General features: G+C 30.4%; 3 protein-coding genes and 1 pseudogene across 4 annotated transcripts; 3 read left to right on the top strand and 1 right to left on the bottom strand.

The window, feature by feature from the left end:
* The first annotated feature begins 201 nt into the window (after positions 1–201).
* LOC113868522 (probable mannitol dehydrogenase) lies at positions 202–9489 on the top strand. 2 transcript variants are annotated; one of them, XM_027504173.1, is made up of 6 exons: positions 202–216; positions 7914–7978; positions 8074–8187; positions 8336–8849; positions 8975–9128; positions 9284–9489. In XM_027504173.1, the coding sequence occupies exons 1-6, from the start codon at positions 202–204 to the stop codon at positions 9487–9489; spliced, it is 1068 nt and encodes a 355-aa protein (XP_027359974.1). The 2 variants fall into 2 exon arrangements, with proteins under 2 accessions (XP_027359974.1, XP_027359973.1); XM_027504172.1 differs by lacking the exon at positions 202–216 and having other exon boundaries at positions 7881–7978.
* A 5317-nt stretch (positions 9490–14806) lies between these two features.
* On the top strand, positions 14807–16880 carry LOC113870451 (probable mannitol dehydrogenase). Its single transcript, XM_027507043.1, has 5 exons — positions 14807–14910; positions 15002–15115; positions 15635–16148; positions 16400–16553; positions 16672–16880. Exons 1-5 carry the CDS (start codon positions 14807–14809, stop codon positions 16878–16880), a joined length of 1095 nt encoding a protein of 364 aa, XP_027362844.1.
* Positions 16881–18834: 1954 nt separating this feature from the next.
* On the bottom strand, positions 18835–20498 carry LOC113868523 (probable mannitol dehydrogenase). The gene is made up of 5 exons (XM_027504174.1): positions 20401–20498; positions 20192–20305; positions 19482–19995; positions 19203–19356; positions 18835–19040 (listed from the first exon to the last, which is right to left on the bottom strand). The coding sequence occupies exons 1-5, from the start codon at positions 20496–20498 to the stop codon at positions 18835–18837; spliced, it is 1086 nt and encodes a 361-aa protein (XP_027359975.1).
* A 1479-nt stretch (positions 20499–21977) lies between these two features.
* LOC113870450 lies at positions 21978–24214 on the top strand (annotated as a pseudogene).
* Positions 24215–26668: the final 2454 nt, after the last annotated feature.

Raw genomic sequence — 26668 nt, 5'->3', positions numbered from 1 at the left:
GAAAGGGTTGATCAAAAAGGAAAAGAGTTAGGCGTGAGGAGTTGTGCAACGAAAGCAAGTTACTGTCAATGGGTTAAAGAAAGAGTCCAAGAGATTAAGTTACCATTCAAAGATCCAGGTACCTCCCAAAAAAGTGAGTCATCTAATTCAGAACCCTTTGAGAATGAAGAAGTAAAAGAATTAAAGGTAAGATTGGCTAAGATGATTGAGAAGAATGTGAGGGTAGAAAGGAGCTTCGAGAGAGCCGCCAAACTTGCGCCATTTTGAAAAGAGAAAACAGTGAAAAAAAAACAAGCCTATGAAGAGGTTTGTAAGAAGCAAAAGTCTATGCAAAGCCATGCAGCTAAAGTTCAACGTTGCCTTGAGGCTGCAAGCAAGGAATTGGGATTGAGGGTGAAGGAGCGAAATGCAGCTTTATATGAGAAACGACAACTAAAAGGTGTATTATACAAGACAAAAAGAGATAAAGAAGAAGCTTTGACTCAAGCCAATGAACTCCAAACACGAGTGCAACACATGGAAGAGCAGATAAAGGAAATTGTCATGGCATGCGAGGCCGAAATTAATGCTGAAAAATGGAAAGTGATCAGAATCATGAAAGAGTATGAAGCTATTGTGAAAGTGAAATATGGTCTGATAGAAGAAGGAGATAAGCTCATTGAGTATTGGATCAAGCGCTTTATACAACTTGCATCATTAGCTAATGTCGCGATTAATGAGGTCCCGTATATATTGACAAAGGCCGAGACAACTACTTTTTTCTACACGACACTTCAAGAAATTAAAGATTTCCTTAGCCATTGCAACTGGTTGGTCTCAGAGATGAAAGGAATGATAGCTAGGGCTAGGAAGGGGTGATGTAATGATTTGGAGAATGGGTAGACTATGTATGGGTAGGAAAAATAAGATGTATTTTGAATCACACTCTGATGTACTTTGATGTTTTGATTTGATTATGGAGTATATTTTGGTGTGTTTCATTTGACAAGGATCCTACATTAATTTTCATTAAAGACTCGAAGAAGCTCAACAACTGTGATGATTCTTTAATCTTTGGTCATTATTTTTAAGTGCACTTTTTATTTTAATTAATTCTTTCTTGACTACAAACTCTTTCAGAAAATTAAACAAATATAACGGGAAAATATTTTCTAAAGCATCCTTATAGAACTCGCGCTCAAGCAAGGATCATGGATGAGTTAGAAGAGCACAATGAAGAATTGAGAAACGATGTTAACCAGTTGAAGGAACAAATGGCACAAATCCTAGAGACACTGAAGTCTTTAGAGAGAAGAACCACAGAGGGGACCCCTACTCAAGCACCTCCACCACAACCCACTCCTACCTATCTACCAGGTTTTACCCCTACACAAGGACCGTCTCAAAGTTTTCCTCATCATGAAACAATGGTGCCTTTGACCTTGCATGTAGAAAGGCCTCCACAACAAGCTTTCAATCAACAAGATGTCCAATTTTCCCCATATGGCCTTCCCCAAGGTTATACACCACCGATGGCTAAGAACCCACCAAACACTGGCCAACCATCAAATCAACCCAATCCTCCACAACCTTCAGGTCCACAAATCCAACCAACCCAAACATCTATCTCATCATATGCTTACCCTCAAAATGCCCATCCCCAAGAAACTCATATACCCCACATCATACCTACCCCAAATCAACTAATCCACCACCAACCACAAATCATTAATCCTAGCCTTGATGGAAACCCAGCCATATCACCATTCCATTCCCATAAGACCTTAGAAGAACCCCAGTCCAATTACTTAGAGGAGCACTTCCAATTCAGAGAAAAATTACAAATATTAGAAGAAAGATTGAGAGTTATCGAGGGGAGTAGTTATGACATTGGAGAAGCTGTAGATCTTTGCTTAGTCCCAGATGTGATAGTTCCTCCAAAATTCAAAGTGCCTGATTTTGATAAGTACAAAGGAACGATATGCCCAAAAGTTATTTGATCATGTACTGTAGGAAAATGGCATCACATGCCTATGATGATAAGCTGCTAATTTACTTTTTTCAAGACAGTTTGATTGGAGAGCTTTCAGTTGGTATATGCATCTTGAGCATACTCGTATTCGTAGTTGGAAAGACTTGGCTGATGCTTTCCTAAAGCAATATAAGTACAACATTGATATAGCTCCTGATAGATTACGACTGCAAAATATGTTAAAGAAGGAGGATGAGAGTGTAGCCTCCTTTGTCTGAAAAAGAAATAGTGGTTATATTTATTGATATTCTCCAATCACCTTTCTATGATAGGATGATGGGAAGTGTTTCGTCAAACTTCTTTGATATTGTGATTATCGAAGAAAGAGTGGAAGGAGGATTGAGGAGTGGTAAGATATTTCATAATTCTGGCAGACCCTCCAATTTGAAGAAATTTACAATTGGTCGAGGAAGAAAGAAGGAGGGAGAGACTAATGCTATAGCTTTTCACCCAAGAGAAGTTCCTTTCATCAGACCTAACTCTGCACTTTTTCAATTCCAACCTACATTTCCTGCCCCTCAAATATCTTACCCATATGTCAATGCTGTTTCACAGAATTCAAGTCCTCAATCTTATCAGTCATGACCCTACCAACCCGCTCTCCCTACTTTTCCCATAGCACCACCTATGAGACCACCCCAACATTGGAACCAAAACCTAAATTCCAACCAAATAAGACCCCAAAACAATCAAGAAAGGAAGCAAGTTCAATTCGACCCAATCCCCATGTCCTACATTGAGTTACTACCTCGCCTATTCTAAAGTTCATTAGTTGTACCCTGTCAAATGAAACCTGTAGAACCGCCCTATCAAAGATGGTAAAACCCAAATGCTAAGTGCGAGTATCATGCTAGTGGCATTGGTCATTCGACAGAGAATTGTAGGGCATTAAAGTTCAAAGTGCAAGACTTAATTAATGCTAAATGGCTGAATTTCAAGAAGGATAACCCTAACATTAGGAGTAATCCCCTACCCGGGCATGGAGGATCGTTGATAAATGTCATTGAGGAAGAGTCTGCACATGTTTTAAAGAGAAAAATTGAAGACGTTACCACTCTTGTTAAGGTTATTTTTGCTAAGTTGTGCAAGGCTGACTTGATCAAGGGTTTTGTACATGAAGAAAATATGTGTATGTTACTCAAAAAGCAATTAAAGGCAGTGCTCTCGCAGATTTCCTAGCTCATCAACCGATAAATAATTATCAATCAATACATTACGAATTTCCTGATGAAAATATAATGGCATTGCTTAATGAGAAAGAATCTTCAGCAAGAGATGAATGAGTCATGATGTTTGATGGTGCTTCTAATGCACTCGGACACGGGATTGGTGCTATACTGATTTCCCCAGAGAAGCAATATATCTCGATCACAGCTAGATTATCATTCGATTGTACGAATAATGTAGCTGAATTTGAAGCATGTGCTATGGGAATTTAAGCGGCTATAGAGTTAAAGATCTTGATGTATATGGTGACTCAGCCTTAGTCATCCACCAGCTGAATTCAAGGTTTTTCTTAAAATAAACTTTGGTGACGACTCCTCTGATATTTTGAAAACGTTTTTCGCCGTACCGTTACGACCCCCCTGTTGCGACACTTCCAACCTCCTTCATTTCTAGATTTTTTTTTTCATTTAAACTTTGAAATTTATTGGATAAAATTAACTAAGATGAGATTTCTCCTCTGTGACTTCCTTCATAATTTCCTTGGAATTACATGCACTAGCCTATCAATCTGGATTCCAATGAGACATGGCTGGAAGAACATGATACATGATTGGAAAAAGTCACTTCTACATTAGTTGAATTGGATGACCGAAGCAATAATTATTTATAAAGTATATTTAAAAAATTAAAACGTAAGTTCTACATGAGTTTTCTCAAATAAGCGATGTAAATAAGTAAATTGCTACTTCTCCTTTATCTCTTTCCTCTTCTTCTCTACGACAACTCCTCCATTTTCATCTCTCTTATTTTTTCTCAACTTCCTTCATTCCCAGATTTTTTTTCCATCTAAACTTTGAAATTTGTTGGATAAAATTAACTAAGATGAGATTTCTCCTCTGTGACTTCCTTTATAATTTCCTCTGAATTACATGCACTGACCTATCAATCTGGATTCCAATGAGACATGACTGGAAGAACATAAAACGTGGTTGGAAAAGTCAATTCTACATCAGTTGAATTGGATGATCGAAGCAATAATTCTTTACAAAGTATATTTAAAAAATTAAAACTTAAGTTCTATCTGGGTTTTCTCATATAACCAATGTAAAAATTAGCGACATAAACCTAACACAACCGATGCAAATACAGTCCATGCAGAAAATGTATAAAGTGGTTGCCTAATGACATCAGACTTGCCACAGACCCGATGCAAATTGAATCCATACGCAAATATAAAAGGTGCTCACCTAATCATATTGGTTTTATAACACAATCGATGCAAATGTAAAGGCCGCACAAACCGTTGTTCAAGTTTAACTCTGTCCACAATTTAACATCTTTTAACTCTCGAACCCTTGTAGAAATTATCCAATATTCATTATTTTTTTCACCGTCTCTGACCTGCACAACCAATTTCATTGTAGTAATACAATCACCCCCTTATTAAGGAGACTAAGAACACAACTCAGTACAACTGCACACTACACAACCTTTTTAAATATGCAACCCAGATATATATTTTAATATACACTAGATTAATATTGATAAACCCATTGCAACTTACCATTGTTGAAATATTTTTCTTTCGAAACATTAATTTCTACAATGAATTTTGAATATATTCAATATTATTAGTTATTAACCCATCAAGATATCCCTACTTTTTATATTGAATCTCCACAACCTGATGTTCTTTTTATCTTAACTTTATACATACTTAATATTTGAAATTTCATGTTTTTAACATTGAAAACGCTTCACACTTGTTGTTCTATAAATATAATTTTTAATATAACGCTGAAGATGAGGAGAACAAGATGACCAACACCAAGAAGAAGAAGAGGAATAAAATACAAAGAAAGAATAAAAACACGAAATTACCAATGTATCCTTTCAAAAATCTAACTTGAATAATCGGTATCTTGTAATTTATTCTTAATCATTTGATTAAAATCAACGGTCCATGATACATGATAACTTTTGTAAAATATTTCTTTTCTTATTTTTTACAAAAGAAGGAAGGATATTAGAACTCGCCATTTAGCATACGTAGATGCGATTGTAATTGCGTCTGATTGGTTTATTATTAAGAGTAACTAGTTTATTATTAAATTCACTGAAAAATTCATCGACATACGAGGCTTTTTTTTTTTAAAATATAAAAAATACGATCTTTTTTTTACAAAATTACAGAAATATAAAATTTAAAAATTATCAATAATAATTTTTAGTGTAGTACAAAAATTTAAAAATAAAAAATAAAAAAATTTAAAAAATATTAAAAAATTAAAAGTAATAAATGATAATATTTAAAAAATATATCAATAATTGTGATTGTTAGTTTTTATCAAAAATCACTAATAACAATTTTTTGAAAAAATTATATTTCTGTAATTTTATAAAAAAATTTGTATTTTTAAATTCTAAATAAAAAAATCATATATAAAAAAATAAACCTCATACCGATTCAATTACATTTTTAATAAACAATTCAAACTGCTCAGGCGGCCGGTTCACGTTCCGTCTCTAACCGGCCAATTCAAGTTGAGTTTATCAACACGGATTCAAGATATAATTATATAATCTGTAAATACACATTCTTAAATAAAAATATATTTTAAAAAAATTCTAATATGATATGAGAACTTAGTGTCAAAAAACTTTCAAAAAATCCAAAATTTTAAAACCTAAGTCAGATAAAAAAAATATATAAACCCGTGACATCTAAAAACAATCAAAATAAAAATCGCAAACTCGAGAATAAATTTATTAAATCGATAAATATAAATATAAGAATAGCCGTATATTTATACAAGACTCGCTTAATTGGTTTTTAAACGAGGTAATATGATTTTTACAGTGAAAATTGTGGCTATTGCCTATTGATCAGTATATAATTGGTTGGGTTTTGAAACAATGCATAAAATGTGTTCTGATATTGGTTGGGTTTTCATTTGTTCCAATGGGACCATGCGAAGACTCAGGAACATGACAAGTTGGGTATGGCAATAAAAACGTGACCCTTATTCATGTGAATTCTTTGAATAATAAGTAGAGAACAGAAAAAGAAAGCCGTTTCGTAACAAAATTTCCCTTCCCTTTAAAGAGAGATGTGGAAAAAGTAACCATCTTCCTCTCCCGTTTTAGTAATTACTTCCTCCATCATTATTTCCTAAAATTAGTAAAATATAACTACATATTATAAATTTTTAGTCTTTTTAAAATTATTTATAATCAATGATTAAGTTGGTAATTAATATATTAAATGAATAAACTTATATAGTTATATAAATCATAATAAGTGAATATCTTGTTAATTTAAATTTTATAATTAATATATCTGAAGATATTTTTTTTATTTCTTATATTTTACATTGAGCAAGAATCGAGCATGCAATATGCTATGGATCCATCAGTTTGTCTCATTTTAATTTGCTAAAGCAGACCTATTTTTTATTATTTAGTTTTTTTTGGAAAGCCCATTTTTCAACTCCTATATTCAAGACACCACGGGACTAGCGTAGGTTGGCAGGCTGTGAATTTTCTTCATTCCCAAATCAAGTTTTACAAATCAACACCATATTAATAGTTCGAAAAACAAAATTATGTAATTTTAATTTAAAAAATTATTTTTATTTAATATAATAAAATATTTTTTATTAATAATTATATAGTTACTTTTTAAATTTTATAAATTTTAATTTATAAAATTTAAAACAGTCATATTATATATTTTAAAATAGTTATTTCTATTATATGTTATAATATGAAGAAAAAAAACATAGCCTCTCGAATATATTTGAGTTTTTTAATTGCATTCTGGTAATAATATGGGCAAAATGTTCAATATTTATGCATTGTATCTAAATGGTGTTAAGAATGTGCGGTCATTATTGAAGTCCTATCAATAATGTGCAATTTATTAATTATTACATGTAAAATTTTGTATTTGGTGAGCCTTACTTTTGATCAAAGAACTAGTTTCAAAATTTACTGGCTGGGTAATGCGATGGCACTCCAAGCCACAGGCACAGGTTATGCCCAAGGAATTGAAAAAGTAACAACACACTTTTTAATATATATTATTTATTATTGATTAATTTTTTAAAAATTAAAAAAATTGTGAATCTACATCATTAAATTAAATGTGAAGTTGATAGTATTTTAATTTTTGATAAATTTTAATTAATAATAAAAAATATATTATGACTATCATGATATCAAACGAAAACAACATCATAAAACAAAACGTGCTAACCTTAAAACACTTTCTTTAACCACTGAAACAATTAATACTAATGATCCAGATTATGAAGTTCAAGTGATATCAAATGCATGAACTTACCAATTTGTTTTGAAAATGCTAGAAGATTAGGATACTTTTATTAATAATTTAGCCCAAATAAATTACCACATTGTTAGTGGATAGAACGTTGAATTTTTATTTTTCAAGATAGTTTGGTTTGCAAGAAATAAACGCCGCTTCTGCCCTTAACTTTGACACAGTATAAGTAAAGCCCGTGAAGGACACGCAACGTCGTCACCTAAGTCTGATACAACGTCACCAAAGACGTCGATATAACCCTCACCATGCACTTATAAATACTTCCCCCTCTTCTGTTACTTCCTTACTCATCCTTCACTTCACTCACAAAGATACATTCTTCAAATTCTTTTCTAACTGAAACATAACACAATTGAAATGGCAACACAACACGAAACTGAGCATCCTAAGAAGGCTTTCGGATGGGCTGCAAGGGATCCTTCTGGTGTTCTCTCCCCTTTCAATTTCTCCAGAAGGTTCCCTCTTCTCCTCCCTCGATGCATCTTTTCATTAAAAATACCACGTTAGTAACGATTACATTTGCTTGGTACTAACTTCGAAAAATTTCCAGGGAAACGGGTGAAAAAGATGTGGCATTCAAAGTGTTGTATTGTGGGATGTGTCACTCAGACCTCCACATGGCGAAGAACGAATGGGGCTTCTCATTTTATCCATTAGTGCCAGGGTATACATTTTACTTTAATTCTGTCAATTTCTCGATGTAGAGCTAAACCAACCAGTATCACAAGGATGCTCTTGTTTATCAAAAAAATAAACTGCAATATCATGGGACAAATTCAATTTTATTCTAATTAGTGTAAATAATAATGCAGGCATGAGATAGTTGGGGTAGTGACAGAGGTGGGAAGCGACGTTCAGAAGTTCAAAGTCGGGGACAAGGTGGGTGTGGGATGCATGGTTGATTCCTGCCGGGCATGCCAAAACTGTGTTGACAGTCTTGAGAATTATTGTACACAATATACACTCACATATAATGCCAAATATAGAGATGGCACCGTTACATATGGAGGCTACTCTGACTCAATGGTTGCAGATGAACACTTTGTTGTTCGAATTCCTGATGGCTTACCTCTTGATGTTGCTGCTCCTCTCCTTTGTGCTGGGATCACAGTGTATAGCCCTTTGAGATATTTTGGACTTGACAAGCCTAATCTTCATGTGGGTGTGGTGGGTCTTGGTGGGCTTGGTCATATGGCTGTCAAGTTTGCCAAAGCTTTTGGGGTTAAGGTGACAGTAATCAGTACATCACCCAACAAAAAGGAGGAAGCAATACAACGTTTGGGAGCTGATTCTTTTCTTTTAAGCCGTGACCAAGATCAGATGCAGGTATATATATACATGCCATGCAATTTTTTACTAATTTGAAGTGTGAATATATTGCTCTCAGAAATTGACATTTGACAATGATATATAAGATAAAATAGTAAGTAACATTGTTGATCACGTTGTAGGGTGCAAAGGGCACATTGGATGGCATTATTGACACGGTTTCTGCAGTTCATCCCCTCTTACCTCTGATTGGTTTACTCAAGTCTCATGGAAAGCTTGTAATGGTTGGTGCACCAGAGAAGCCTCTGGAGCTGCCAGTCTTTCCTTTACTTATGGGTAAGCATATGAAAATTTATTATTTCCATATGATGACACAAAACTTGTAATGGCTACACAAGGATAATATAGTGTAAAATGTGGATGCATGGATGTGTTAACATCTGAATTGGCAATTTGATGCTAACAAAGAATTTAATTTCAATTATTGACAGGGAGGAAGATAGTTGCTGGCAGTTGCATTGGAGGGATGAAGGAGACCCAAGAGATGGTTGATTTTGCTGCTGAACACAGGATAAAACCTGACATTGAGGTCATTCCTATGGACTATGTCAACACAGCAATGGAGCGCCTTCTTAAAGCAGATGTTAAATATCGATTTGTGATTGACATTGGAAACACACTAAAACCGTGCTATTAAATTTTGGACAACAGAGAATGAACTATGGACTATTAGACAGTAAAGGGCAAAATGTGATAGCTTTCAGCCCAACCTTTTGTCAAGGAGTTTCCCATTCCGATTTCTGTGATGTATTTTCGTTGTGCCATGTCTTGAATAATAAAAAAGTATAAATTTTGCATGTAATTGGCATCGATACTATTGCTCAAATTGCCAACAAATTTTATATTATATTAAAAATCAGAAGGAATTTCAACAGCTTAAGTTATTTTTATTCTTTTCCTTGTAAGAAATTAAATTTCTTCTTCCAGTTCTTGAACTTAAAACTTCGTTGGAAAGCAAGGGCACCGTGAAGAAAATTTGGATTTTTTTTAATATTTACATTTGTATTTGTCTAATTAAACTTTCATTTAACTATTTAAAATTTTAAATGTTTAATATGACCTTTATTAATTTATTTATTGAATCAATTTTTTAAACTATTTATACTATATTAACTATTTACATTTAAATATAAATTTTTAATTAAAAATTTGTACTCCAATCATAAAATATGAGGTAATCTTTTTCCTCAAACTTTTAAATACTGAAATAAATGTTTTATAGCAAACACTTTCTTATTTATAATTAAATTTATGTATTTATGCTAATAAATTAATGTTTTGTTTTTGTTAAAGGTATTATTATTAATTTAAAATATTAAAAAAATATTAAATCCATAGAAGAGGATTTGTAAAATAAATAAATAAATGAGGAATATAAGAAATTACAAATACATGAAATGGATTTTTAACATAATCATTTATTTTAAGTTTTAAATTATATGAATAATTATTTGTAATTTTTAATCAAATTCTGGCTTGATTTCAAGTTTTGTTAAAATATTTTTGGGAATATTACTCTTATCATTATTATTTTTTATTTTTTTTAAAATAAATAACTAATTTATCAAAAATAATAAAAAATTGTTAAATATCATAAATATGTAGTGTATTCTAAAAAATTCATAATAATCAATATCAAATTAGTAATTTATACATTAAATAAATGAATCTATTCACTTTTATAATAAACAAGTGTTTTGTTAAAAGCGATTTACTTGTAAAGCAAGCGTCCGCTTTTACTGAATAAAATATTAAAACATACCTTAACATCTTCTAACTTAAAATATATATAAGGATGAGATGTGACTTGTAATCAAGAAAACTAAGCCTATAATAACACAATGGTTGATGTTTAGAATGATCATAAAGGGTTAACTATGATTATAATTTTATTTCAAGTAAAATAGTGAGGAATTAAAGGTAGTTCTAATAGTGGTGGTGAATATACTAAGTTTATAAGAAGTAATGAGATGATAGAAATAATAATTTTGCTAGTAGGCTTGATTAATGATAATGATAATATGAGGAGAGAATATATGACATTGAAAAATGATATGATGATGGTTTAATAGGGAAAGCATGGTAAAACATGATAATGAAGGATAAGTTTACGATAATTTGTGATTGAATTATAACAGTGCAGTTATAATAAAAATTTATATAATAATTGATATTGTGGTTTGAAGTTTAATAGATGTTACTTTGAGTAATGAGGCATAGAAATATTTGAAAGTAATTATAAAAATCGATATTTAAGTATATCTAACTTCATATAAGAATTTTTATTACAGTGGTTTATCCGATGTGAAACTACTTTTAATTTTTTTTAATATGTTAAAAAAATTAAGATTATTGTTGAACAAGCTGTCGAAAAAAATGCAAAGAAAAATTATGAGAAAATTTGCATCGTTCTATCTTATAACAATGCTAATTTATTTGGGCTAAATTTTATATATATATATAGCATTTTTCACAGATCCACTGCAAATGCATGCACCTACTAATCTGTTCATTAGCAAATGCTATAAAATCATTACTTTAATCATTCACAGGAATGACCACAGTAGTAACATCAAATCTTACATGCAATAATTAAGTGCAAGGATTTCTTATTTTATTAATAGGACATCAATAATCACCGCACGTTCTTACACCATTTTGATACCATGTTAAATTTTAACAATTTCCCCGTGTTATTATGAGAGTACAATTAAAATAAACAAATATTTGAGAGGTTATTTTTCTTTTATATATATATATATATATTTTAAAATATAATAGGAATAACAATTTTAAAAAATAAGCACAATATAAATTATTCAACATGATATATAGGGCGCGCGCACACACATTAAGAATAACCATAACTAATATAAAATATTGATGAGATCCATCAACTTAACAAAGTTTAAAATCTCGGCCTTTTTAATATTGAATAAAATACCAAAATCTAAATTGATTAATTAAAGAACCTCTAATCATATTGACATTCACACCTTTTTTAGATTTTCACCTTTAACCGACTCACGAGTAGGAATCAAAACTGACCAGGTCAAACCAGACTTTACTCTAAACAGGCTTGACCTGTAACATAATTATTAGGTCTGAGTCTGGCCTGTTACATGTTAAAGGCTTTAGTTTAGGCCTAACCTGACCTGACCTGAAGCCTATTAACAAAACCTGTTAAAAAAAATTAATATTAATAAAAATATAAATATTTTATTATTAAATTAGTTTATACATTTTTCTAATTTTTATCTATGTTCTTAATAATTATTAAATAATTATAATAATATTTATATAATTTTATAAATAATTTTTAAAATATTATTTAAGTATTAATTAGAAATATTTTATATTAATAAAATTTATATTTATATATTTTTTTATTTTTTAAAATTATATAAATAGTAAATATTTTAGTTTTATTTTAGAAACATATTTTGTTTATTTAAAGACATCTTATATTCAACAAATAAAGTTATAGTAAATACATAAAATTGATAAAAAAAAATAACATTCACACAGTTTGTTGAATCAATTAAAAGAAAATTATATGTTTAAAAAAAATAAATTTAAACTTACTGCAATATATATATATATATATAATGAAAATAATAATAACTATTAAATTAAAAAAATAATTACAAAAAATAACACTTATAAAATTTATTGAATCAGCTAAAAAAATTATTATATTTTAAAAAGTAAATAAATATTGTCATTATAAAAATTGTAGATGATAAATACTTATATTATAAAATTTATAGATACAGAAAAATAACATATGAACATAGGAAGAATTATTAAAATTTATATTTAAATTAAAATAACTTATATTTCTAAATTTTTATCTTAATTAAAAAATATGTGATAAAACTTGATATAAAAATTTAAACTTAATGTACTATATATATATAAAATGAAAACAATAATAACTATTAAATTAAAAAAAATTACAAAATATTTAATTTTATTTATCTCATTAATTTATTATTTTAAATTAACAAATAAATGTAAAATTAACTACACTATAATATTAATGTAATATAGAAAATACTACTGATACAATAAATTAAAACACATACTTATAAATTACATATAAATTGATAAATTGACTAATAATTTAATTAAAACATGTGCAAGTTATAAAAATATATATTATTATATAATTTATTTATAATTATATTATTTATATTATTTGCTACATGGTCTGATTATATATATATATATATATATATATTAATATATATTATAATAAGTTTTTTATTTTATTTTGTTATCATTTTTTTAATAAATTTTTACTTTCAAATAAAATATAATTCAGATTTAAGCAATCTCTATTTATTATAAATAAAAAGAATTATAACATAATATATTAATATAATAATTAAATAATTAAATTAATAATAATAAAATTAAGAATATAAAAAATATGTTAATATAATTCTATTATTTTATTTTTAAATTTTATTTTGTTTAATTTTGATTACGTCTTATTCCTATTCAAAGACTTAACTATTTTTTAAATTGTTTAAATATAATAATTTATTATTAAATAAATTTATTATTTAAAAAGTGTAATTATGTATAAATATTTTTAATTTTTAATATAATATAATTTCTGTTTATTATAATTATAAATAAATAAAATTATAACATAATATATTAATTTAATAATAACAGAATTAAGAATATAAAAATATATTATTAAATATATTTTGATAGCTCTATTTTTAAATTATATATATATATATATATATATATACAGACCGGCCTGTCAGGCTTAACGGGCTTTATAAACAGTTCAGGCTTAACTTGTTTACTTAAACAGGCCTTAAAAAAGGCTGACCCTAATTTGTTTATTAAAAAAGTCAGGACAAGTCAGACCTAAACCAAGTCAAGTTACAGGCTCCTGTTAGGCAGTCTGACTTGTTAAGTCAGGACAGGCTAGGCCTAAACCAGGCCAGGCCACAGGACTCTGTTAGGCAGCCTAGCCTGTTTCCATCCTTACTCACAAGGTACATACAATCTGCCTTATAATCAGAATGATAAAAGAATAAATGAAACTCAACCAAGAGTATTATATAACATTAAGGAGTACACTTGAAACAATATCTTGCAAGAAAAATGTGTCGTATTGATTCTTGCTGATCGTTGCATCAGAGGCACCTCAACAAATTATGGTAAAAAAAATACATTCCTTTTTTCTTGAAATTCTATCAATATATTAAAAAAAAAAAGAGACTGTTTACACCTCATGAAGTATATACACCTAGTCAAGAATAAAAAAAAAAGTTAAGATTTTGTGAAGTAATATAATGTGACAAAAAGAAAGTAAAATAAAGGCAGAGATGTACATAGTTATAAAAATCAAAACTCAGCCAAACTCCTGAATTTTATTACGTCCTTTCAAACACTGAAGTCATACTGTTATTTTTATTTTCCATTGACCTGCAGCCTTTTCACTGGTAAATAACGCAGACCTTTGACATTTCATATTGGTTAATTAGTTTGAGGAACTTTAACTTTAATTTTATTTTTCTTATTATTGAACCAGCATCTTACTAATCGTTCAAATAACGCAGATCTTTGTCTTATAAGTTAACACGATGCTGGTTCAATAAAAAGAAAAATAAAAGCTTCAACAGTTCATTCATCATCATAATTATTTGAACGATTAGTAAGATGATTTGTAAAACTCATGATTTGGCAACGAAGAAAATTCACGGCCTGCGCTAGTCCCCTTGGTGACCTCACTGCGTGCGATATAGCTAGCAATTGCATGCCCGTTTCTTGCTCAACACGAAAATATTCCATTATACATTTACATTCATGTATTAACTATATATATCCTCAAGTCCTCAATTGGTTCCTCATTACAAATTTATATTCAGTTCATTTATAAAAGCACTTTATATTTCATCAACCTGTTCTGCATGCAAAACGACATCATGTCGAACATGTTAGTAAGAGAAGAAAACGAAAAAATTGGTGCTTATGGGTTGGCTGCTAGAGACACCTCTGGAATTCTCTCTCCGTTCCACTTTACCAGAAGGTATTAGAACACTTTTGAATTTGCATCGATCCGCTTCAAAATAAAACCAACTTACGAGAAGCACTGAATTTTTGTATTCTTGAACAAACAGGGCAAATGGGGATAATGATATCACCCTCGACATCCTCTATTCTGGAATTTGCCACTCAGACCTCCACATGGTGAAGAACGAGTTTGGAATGTCCATCTATCCAATGGTTCCTGGGTATTATTCTTTGATTTTCTATTGTGACCCGCCTAATTTTTTGTAAAGATCTTCATTTAAAACTAATTTTCACTTAAGTTTTTATCCCTTATATCCTTACTTTTATTTACTTTTACTTTTAGAGCGAGTTTATATCTAAAATAAAAAGGTATGAAAAATTATTTATTTTTACATTAATTTAAAGTGGATATAACTTCTTGCTTTCTCATTTTATCAGAAAATTTGGAGGAGCTCTTTTCGTTCATAATCTCTTTTTTAGTAATGCTATAATGAAATCTAATGTGAATCTACCAAGAGCTCTATTTTATTTCAACTACTTTTTAACCACATTAGGGCAAATAGTTGGACACTTTTAATTAACAAAAATCCCTTTTAATGTAAAATCTACCTTCATAAAATGTTCTATAAGCAGGAATTGGACCATCTACTTTACTTATGGACTAGATATTTTCATGTCACTTTCGAAGTTTGAACCACATCTAACAGATTTTCTTTCCTATTGATTGGGAACACATTTAGGCATGAGATTGTGGGTAAAGTGACAAAGGTGGGTAGCGGAGTCACAAAATTCAGTGTTGGTGACATAGCTGGAGTCGGTGGCGTTGTGGGTTCGTGTGGCTCATGTTCTGACTGCAACAAGGGCTTTTATGTATACTGCCCAAAAATGATTTTAACCTACAGTGCCCAGTACCATGATGGATCAATAACCCAAGGTGGATACTCAGATAAGCTAGTGGTTGACCAAAACTTTGCCGTGCTAATCCCCAAATCACTGCCACTAGATGGTGCAGCCCCGTTGCTATGTGCTGGAATCACAGTGTACAGCCCATTGAAGTATTATGGGCTTACTCAGCCCGGATTGCACTTGGGTGTGGTGGGCCTGGGAGGCCTAGGTCATGTGGCTGTCAAGTTTGCTAAGGCTTTTGATATGCGTGTCACTGTAATTAGTACTTCTCCCATCAAGAAGAAGGAAGCATTGGAAAAGCTTGGTGCCGATTCATTCTTGGTCAGTCAAGACCAACAACAGTTGCAGGTATAACTAACAAACCAACTAGTTCAATCCTTTTTATCAAATGCAAAATTGTTTTTTTATTTTTTTGCACACTTAGTATGTGTTTCCTCTACATTTTGAAATGTATTTGTAGGTACACATGCGTAAAAAATAGAAGATCAAATTAATTTTTAGTGGTTGAAATAACAGATTTTATTAAATAGTAATCAAACAAAAATAATGCATGAAATGAACAACATCTAACTAGTCAATATCTGTGCTTGATTAATTAGGATGCCATGGGCACAATGGATGGCATTATTGACACAGTTTCAGCTAATCACTCGGTCCAATCACTAATTGGTTTGTTGAAAACAAGTGGAAAGTTGATTTTGGTGGGTGCACCAACCATGCCTCTTGATGTATTAGCTCTGCCCTTGCTTTTGGGTAAGTCTCCCTCTAATTATGGTTATTAATTAATTATGACACTTCAATCATCCTACAACTGATTTGTATAAGGGAAATTAAATCTTGTATAATTGAAAGTGTCCTTTTTTACATATAGGGAGAAAGATGATTGCTGGTAGTGCAGGTGGGGGGAGGGAAGAAATGCAAGAGATGATGAATTTTGCAGCAACACACAATATTACGGCGGATGTGGAAGTTATTCCGATGGACTACGTGAACACTGCTTTTGAGAGACTAAAAAACAATGATGTTAAGTATCGCTTTGTCATTGATGTGGCAAATAGCATAAACTGCATGTCCAATTAGACAGCCACAGATATGAGTGGTATAGGAAACTTTAACGTTATTGCAATAATCTAAATAAATTCTAGTTCTATCTAGGCGTTACATAGATCATTAGCAAGAACACTCATTTATCTATTTTTAATTTTAAGTATAATTTTTAAATAAAATATAGTGTCGTCTTTGGTCATTATTGAAGGAGTTTAAATTCGATACACGCTTTGTTAGTCTACCTATTTTTTTATTTTTTTTTACATTATGTGATTCAATGATAATATCTAAACATCGATAAAAAGTTAGGCTTTCTAGTCAAACTTCTTTAATGATTTAACAACATATGATTAGACAGTGACATTAAAAATGTTTCAATTAAAAGTCGATCAAAATCAATTTGTTATTGCCTTTGAATAAAAGATATTTTACCTTTCACAAATGCGGTCGCTGTTCTCAGTAGAGTTATCTATTTGAGGTAAGTTATTGCGAGCAAATACACTTTTAAGGTAAATTAATGTTGTTATGGGTTGATAATTTCGTAATCTAATATAATCTTTTTATGGGCTAATAGTCAGGTGAGATGATCCATTGAACCATCCCCACACCCCTCTAATATGGTCATTGCTTTTAGCACCATTTTTTAGAAATTGAATTCTAGAAATAATTTTTAAAATTTAATATATGGAATTAAATATCTTTTAGAATTTTATTTTAAAAAATAAAATTTACTGTAATTATAAAAAGAGGGGGGAGAGAGAAAAAGTTAAAGCCTCCCAATTTCACTTTAATTAGTACGTTATTACCCTAAATGTATCCAAAAGCGTGGAGGGGCTACAGTAAAAGCACAATGGAGATGTTTGTTTCTTGTCTCAATAGCCTAACTAATTTTGACTCAAATGGAGTTACTTATAAATTAAAATTTTTAAATCTAAAAACCCACTTTTTGGTTAAGGTATTCATAATGCAACGCAAAAAGAAAAGTCCAATTGACTGAATTTTATTTCTAGTTTTTGTAGTCTATTTTACGTGTAATTTTAATTTCTTATGCTTAATTCTCATAGCTTGTTATTGTTAAAATTAAATTTTTAATCTCAAAATTTTATTTAATAATTAATAAAAATATAACAAAGATGTGATATATCATAAAGTTTTATTTTAAGATGTGATAAAAAGTTTATGTATAATGAATTTTTATTAAAATATAAATTATCATACGATTTAATACATTAATAATATTACATTTTATAATCTTTTAAAAAATTTCAAAATTTTAATTTTAATTATATGCTCTTATACACATGTTAGAAAAGTTATATTATTAATATCAGCGTAATAGTAGAGATATTTATTAACTGTTTTACCCCCTTCTATGCATGAACGAAATTACTTTATCTTTAACTTTTGGCATATTAAAAAGTGGCGAAGCTCAAGTCAATAAATAGAGACTCTATAGAGATTTATAGAGAAAGAACAAAAGTCTATATTTGCGAAAGCGAGAATAGTAGGGAGAATCAGACTCGTCGTACATGAATTTTAGTACCAAAATTCGTCAAATGGTTAAGAATGTGTACAACAGACGACATTTTTCGCACAAGGTATGAAGTTTTTAAAATAAATATATTTCGAATCCTAAAGTCGAATTTGTAAATGAACAAAAAGTTAGGGGGGAAAGTTGTAATTTTAATTATTTTCTATCCAATGGAAAAGAAAAGCCAAGATATTGAATATATAATACTGCACATGAAATTCCTACTCAGTTTTCATATAACAAAAAAAATTGTTGGCAATTTGACGGATGTCGTCAATGCCACAATACATGTGAAATATAGTTTTCATTATTCGAGACGTAACATTACAAATATACATAATACAGATCGAAATAGGAAATTCCTTGACATATATGGAAGGCTGAAAGCTAATACATTTTTCTCTCATTACCCTTTAGCTAATGGTTTATTTATTCTAAGAAATGTTAACCACGAATTCATGAACTTGGTTTCATAGTGTTTCCAATGTCAATCACAAATCTATATTTAACATCTGCTTTAAGTAGGCGTTCCATTGCTGTGTTGACATAATCCATAGCAATGACTTCAATGTCAGGTTTTATATTGTGTTCATAAGCAAAATCAATCATCTCTTGGGTCTCCTTCATCCCTCCAATGCCACTCCCAGCTACTATCTTTCTTCCTGTCAATAATTGAAATTAAATACTTGTTAGTATCATAAAGCCGATTAAAATTTTCAAATTTGCATGCATCTACAATTTACACTAAACCATCCTCGTGTAGCATCACGTGTTTCTTGTACCGTGCATCCTAAGGAAATAATAAATTTTCGTAATAAGCTTACCCTGAAGTAAAGGAAAGACCGGCAGCTCAAGAGGCTTCTCTGGTGCACCAACTAATACAAGCTTTCCATGAGACTTGAGTAAACCAATCAGAGGTAAGAGAGGATGAACAGCAGAAACTGTGTCAATAATACCATTAAAAGTTCCCTTTGCACCCTACAACATTATCAACAATATGTTACTTTTTATTTTATTTTATATATATCGTTGTCAAATGTCAATTTCAGAGAGGAATATATTCACACTTCAAATTAATAAAATAATGCATGGCATATATATACCTGCATCTGATCTTGGTCACGGCTTAAAAGAAAAGAATCAGCTCCCAAACGTTGTATTGCTTCCTCCTTTTTGTTGGGTGATGTACTGATTGCTGTCACCTTAACCCCAAAAGCTTTGGCAAACTTGACGGCCATATGACCAAGCCCACCAAGACCAACCACACCCACATGAAGATTAGGCTTGTCAAGTCCAAAATATCTCAAAGGGCTATACACTGTGATCCCAGCGCAAAGGAGAGGAGCAGCAACATCAAGAGGTAAGCCATCAGGAATGCGAACCACAAAGTGTTCATCTGTAACCATTAAGTCAGAGTAGCCTCCGTATGTGACTGTGCCATCTCTATATTTGCCACTATATGTGAGCGTATATTGTGAACAATAATTCTCAAGATTGTCAACACAGTTTTGGCATGTGCCGCAGGAGTCAACTATGCATCCCACACCCACCTTGTCCCCAACTTTGAACTTTTGAACTTTGCTGCCCACCTCTGTCACTACACCAACTAGCTCATGCCTGCATCATTTCTTACACTAATTAGAATATCAAATTATAATTGAATTTGTCCCTTGATATTACAGTTTATTTTTTTTATTAAAAAAAAAAAAAAGAGCCGCCTTGTGAAACATATATGACTGGTTGGTTTAGCTTCACATCCAGAAATTGATAGAATTACAATAAGCATTGGTACATATAAAAGCAAAATGTATACCCTGGGACTAATGGATAGATTGAAAAGCCCCATTCGTTTTTCGCCATGTGGAGGTCTGAGTGACATATCCCACAATACAATACTTTGAATGCCACATCTTTTTCACCCGTTTCCCTGGAAATTTTTCGAAGTTAGTACCAAGCAAATGTAATCGTTACTAACGTGGTATTTTTAATGAAAAGATGCATCGAAGGAGGAGAAGAGGGAACCTTCTGGAGAAATTGAAAGGGGAGAGAACACCAGAAGGATCCCTTGCAGCCCATCCGAAAGCCTTCTTAGGATGCTCAGTTTCGTGTTGTGTTGCCATTTCAATTGTGTTATGTTTCAGTTAGAAAATAATTTGAAGAATGTATCTTTGTGAGTGAAGGGAAGGATGAGTAAGTATGGAAGTAGCAGCAAGAGCGGTGGCATTAATTTATAAGTGCATGGTGAGGGTTATATTGACGTCTTTGGTGACGTTATTGATGCCTTAGGTGACGACGTTGCAAACTTCACCACCTTTAGTTATTGCCCGTGTCAAAGGTATCGGGCAGAAGGGATGTTTGACTTGCAAACCAAGCTATCTTAGAAAAATACAAGTTTTTTTCTCTTACCAACCACGTCTGCAAATATACAAATTTGATCAAACGAGTTAAAAGTTATAAATTTGTAACTTTTATTTATAAAGTCAATAAAAATGTATGTACTTGTAGTTAAAAGTGTATAAATAATTTATGAATTGAAATTGTTTGACAAAGTAATTATTCAATTGGCTAATTTTTATTAAATAACTTAAAAAGACATAATATTATGTTAATATAATATTAAAATTAATTATTATTTATTTTATTTATTTACAAAAATAATTAAAAATACATTTATATATATATATATATTTTAACATAAAATATTTTAAGTTATGTATTTTTTAATATAATATATATTTGAATAAAAAATAGAAGAGAAAATAAACAAAATGAAGAAAATAAAAAAATTAAAAGTATTGTGAAAGTGAAAAGAATAAAAATAATTTATGTGCTTTTTGATTAACAGATAAATTATTATTTTAAAAAATAAAAAGTAAAAATGTAATAAAATCATTGATAACTACTTTTTAAAAATTAAACACTACTTTAAATAATTTTTAAAAAATTAACTTTTAAAAATAATAAGTATTTTATTTTATATTTATCATCTTCTTGAACAATGTACTAAATAGCTTGTGGACATCTTTTAATGAGATTTTTGTTGGGAGAGTGAGAATCTAGTAATCTAGTTGTTATCTCTCTCTCTCTCTCTTTTTTTCTTTCTTTCGTTTCTTTAGAAGACAGAATATTTGAAATATCGACCTGGGACGTTGTATTGTACGAGATAAATGTTATATTTTAGTTTATTGATCTGTTCGTTGATGTAATTATTTGTTGGCAATTCTTTTGTTTATAGGTGCTTCACCTCAACATCTTTTAAAAAAAAAACATAAAAAATAATCCAAGTTTACCTATTGGATGAGCAATGAGTAGCTGAGAATATTCGTTCAACATCCCTGTTTAGTTATTCGAGTAAAAAACTAGAATACTGAAAAGGTCTTGTCTTCTTTTCCAAGCCAGCAGCCTCTCGATGTACAATGAGTGTTTGCTAAACACCGTATACTATATATATATATATATATGTATGTGTGTGTGTGTTTGTGCGCGCGCGTATGTATATCCTAAACTTGAACTCCTCATTGTCCTCTCCAAATAATATATCATCTCACGTATTCCATTATAAGCCTCCCTTTCCTCTGTTGATTTGATGCACTGTCACTATGGCAAACGTTTCCTCAGATCGAAAGGAAGTACCTGCCTATGGGTGGGCTGCTAGATACTCCTCCGGAATTCTCTGCCCTTTCCGCTTCTCCAGAAGGTAACTTTGTGCATGCCTATAGCTTATAATTTAAAGATTAGGAATCATTTTAAAAAATTTATAATCAATTTATGGATATAGTTTATGAGTTTCGTAACTTTTTGTTGTAGTTTATTTCAATAAATATTCAATTAAGTTGTGTGTGTGTGTATATATATACACATACCATCAAACTTCGTTTTTTTCTGGGGCATAATAATTTTTTTTCTAAACTCCGTTTTGTACAAGCCTATTATCGTACAAAGATATATAATTTTATATTTGAAGAAAACAAATTTTGAAGTAGCGAAAGTCAATCTCTTAACTGTGTCGTAATAGAAAATCTTACGCCATAACTGTATTCTACCTAACAGTTCTTCCTCAATTCATTGTCTTTGTTGAACTTACAGGGCAAATGGAGATCGTGATGTCACCATTAAGATACTCTATTGCGGGATTTGCCATGCGGACGTTCATCATGTCAAGGATGAGTTGGGCCATAACATCTATCCCATTGTTCCCGGGTACCTTTCTAGCTAATAATTCTTCTTCATCCAAAAGATATTTCTCAGCTTAATTGCATGTGTCAATTACAAACCACGGAAATATCAACAACATATCTTTTATTATATTTTTTTGTTACTATCTAACATTGATTTAAATTATAAAAAATTATGTGAATCTTGATTCTTACACATAATAATTTTCAATAAATTAAACCAACAAATAAGAGTGTATTCATGTGAATCCTCTTACAAACAATGCGCGTGCACTATGTTTTTCTGTTCCTTAAATAACGGGGAAAATATTCTAGGCACGAGATTGTGGGTGAAGTGATAAAGGTGGGTGGCAGTGTCACAAAGTTCAGAATTGGCGACATAGCAGGTGTGGGACCAATTTGTGGTTAATGTGGTTCGTGTTCTAACTGTAGCCAAGGCTTGGAAAGTTATTGCTCCAAAAAGATTTTCACGTATAATGCTCATGACCATGACGGATCAGTAACCTACGGTGGATACTCAGATAGGATAGTGGTTAATGAGCACTTTGCAATCCTAATGCCAAAGGGGTTACCACTAGAAGGTGCAACCCCACTGCTTTGTGCTGGAATCACAGTGTACAGTCCCATGATGCACCATGGTTTGTGTCGACCTGGCCAGCACTTGGGTGTGGTAGGCCTAGGTGGTCTTGGCCACGTGGCAGCCAAATTTGCTAAGGCTTTCAATATGAAAGCCACAGTTATAAGTACTTCTCCTGGGAAGAAGGAGGAAGCATTGGAAAGGCTTGGTGCAGACTCATTCTTGCTCATAAATGATCAACAACATTTACAGGTAATCAGAAAGAAAAAAAAACCAATGAAATTTTCGTTTTGAGAAATTTAATTAGAGTTAAAAAATATCTGTCGAATAAATTATAATTAATTATAGTGTTGGTCTAATACTCTAATTGTTTGTTTGCTTGTTCCTCAGGAAGCCAGGGATACAATGGACGGCATCATTGACACTGTTTCAGGCCCTCATTCACTATACCCATTAGTTGATATTCTGAAGACAGGTGGAAAATTGATTTTAGTAGGTGCATCAATTACTCCTCCTGAATTGCCATATATGGCCTTGATGTTGGGTAAGTTTAGTTGTAATGATTTATGATATGCATTTAGTTATATTTCTATCTTAGAAGATATCTTGCAGGCCAGCTTAAATAGATTAATGAAAATTTATCTATAAAAATGTAAATAAAAACTTGATATAATATTTTAATTTTACATATCAGCCCACTTAACATGGAATTACTTGCTCTGTGGAGTAATTAGACAAATATATATGATTGAATATATATATATATATATATTTAAATACAGGGAGGAAGATAATTGCTGGGAGTGCTGGGGGAGGGATGAAAGAGAGCCAAGACATGATTGATTTTGCAGCAAAGCACAATATCACAGCAGATATTGAGGTTATTCCCATGGATTATGTGAATGCTGCTTTAGAGAGAGTAGAAAAGAATGATGTTAAATACCGCTTTGTCATAGATGTAGCCAATACGCTTGACGTCTCTCATGTTAATCAGAAATATGCAGATGAAGAGAGTGAGACAGGGGGAAATTCAAGTCTCTATCATTTTCGCCAGAATGATACCAACGTTTACTCATATACCTGATTTCTATAAGCAATTTTCAAAATAGAAAAATAAGGTTGGTAGCTTAGCATGCAATTTAGGTTATAATGCATTCGTGATAAGTTCTTCGTCTAGCAATAAAAGGAAAGTATCGTTGAATTGGGACCAAATACTATGTTAAATAAATAACCTTTCCACATATAGTTGATCAATATTTTCTTCAAGGGCTTGCTGTATTTGGCTTCGCTCAATCTTTGCTTTTCAATTAATTAGTGACAGATTAAGGAAAGGGTTGTGATCATGTGGCAAAGCTACATTCTACATGCACATTTATCATTGCAAAAAAAGCTAGTTGCCAAATATGTCCAAATCAATTAGGTGATCCGTGCGTATCAGTAAGTGTCTGAGAATGGTTGTAATCAATTACATAATTGTTAATGTAATTAATTAGGAGTATGTTTTTATTCACTTTCATATGTTTATTATCACATTTATTTTAAAAAATATTTTAAATAGAAATTATTTAAATTAAAATAATTATAAACACTTGAAATTAATAATTCACACATTCTTCAGCGAGGATCTCTTGGGTTATCTTGAACGCTTCAATTTAAAGTGCAACGAGAAAGGTGTCACCAATGGCCCACAGCATATTAAATCAATTTTCTTAGGTGAGAGAGCCCATTCGTTACCCTCTAACACGGGCCAGTGCAAGCTGAACACAATCTGCTGTAAATTTCATCCTCACCTTTGTTTGTGAGAAAATGGGGTAAGCAATCTATAAGCTGATCAGTTATATTTTTAAGTTAATTTTTAATTATTAATAAATACGGTAGCTTTTAAATTTTTGAAAAATTTTTAAAAATGGATAAAGTTTATGTTTTAGAAAAAATTAATTAATTTATTAAATAAATAGTTTATTTATTATTTATACACTCCCTCTATTTCAAATTGACGTTTAAGTTTTTTTTTTAAAAAAGAAAAATAATAAAAAAATTAATCAATAAAATAATGTTACTAAACCATTTTACTATTTGTTATATTTTTTTTATTAAAACTTTAACACACGCTACTCGAATTTCACTATATTTATTGTTTATTTATGTCGAAATTATAAAAAAAATTAAAATCATAAAAGGCAGTGATATAAAAGAATACTTTCATTAAAACATTATTTAATTTAAAATGGAAAGAGCGTAATAATATAGTATATTTGTTTCATATAAAATGTAGTATTTTTATTACAAGTTATAAACATTTTAATATCAAATATGTGTTTAGTAAAATTAACAGATAAGCTGGCTACAAGTTGAAAAGTTAATTAGTTAAATTAAAAATAATTTTTAAATTAGCAATTATTGCTTCGTTTAGAGGTTGCGAATAAGGTGAGACGGATCATAATATATCATTTTTAATATTAATAAAAACAAAATATAATATACTAAAATTTATATTTTATAATATATTTTTAAATAAAAATATTAACATAAATATAAAATCATCGTTGATTTCAAAAAAACATATTATTAATAATATATAATTGTTAAAAAGAAGTACATTTATTTCAAAGCATAAAATTACCTAGAGTAAGAATGAATAACTTAAAGTATAACTCAAACATGTTTTTAAAATATGTTAAGTTTTTTTTTTTAATTTAAACTCATTAAATTTAATTTCTGACAAAATTATATCAGTGAAATGGATGGATCTTAAACACATGTACTTGCAAAGAGAGGGAATTTGCAATTCGAATAGCTAATAACATTCTAATACATGGTAGATTTAGATAAAATATGGATGTGTAATAACTGATTTCTTAAACTTTGGTCAATTATTGCAATCATATACTTCATTTTTTTTATGTACTTTTCTCACTATATAAGGAAGATTTAAATTTTTACGAACAACTTTAAAAAATCACATATAAATCTACTCTATAACTCTGTATTGGGAAGGGAAAAAAAGACAATAATTGAGACCCTCCTGTGTTGATGGTTATGGGAACTGGTGGAGCATTGTTCCATTAGTATCTTTCTTAATCATTTAACTTTGGGATCCAGGTTTATCGTGTAAGATATCGTCTTATTTACATTTTTTTTCCATAAAAGCAAAAATCGATTGAAGTGGCAATAAAAACAGTAACTTAAATTTATACTTCTCTTATTTATACTTTATATAAGATTTATCAATATCAACATAAAATTTATTCTTTGATACTTTATCTTAAACTTAATTTTGTTATGGCTTATCTTTAATCTTGAGTTTGTGCTAATACTTGTAACTTAGATTTAGAAGTCGAGATCTTACATTTTCTTTATTATCTAGACTTATGTGTTTCTTTTCTTAAGTTTTAGAAACTACAAATATGTCATTATTTATCAAAATTCTTTCTTTATCTAGTCTCTCTTGGAATTTCGAGTTACTCCTTGGATATAAACTATAATATAAGAATGTGAAAGAGTAGGTTAGTACACTTGGAGTTAAAGTGATTTATTT

Source organism: Abrus precatorius, unplaced genomic scaffold (genome assembly GCF_003935025.1).
Source record: "Abrus precatorius isolate BTA unplaced genomic scaffold, Abrus_2018 Scaffold6, whole genome shotgun sequence".
In the NCBI taxonomy this organism is placed as follows: Eukaryota; Viridiplantae; Streptophyta; class Magnoliopsida; order Fabales; family Fabaceae; genus Abrus; species Abrus precatorius.
Note: the sequence above shows the minus strand (reverse complement) of the source record. Positions and strands in the feature narration are given on the sequence as shown.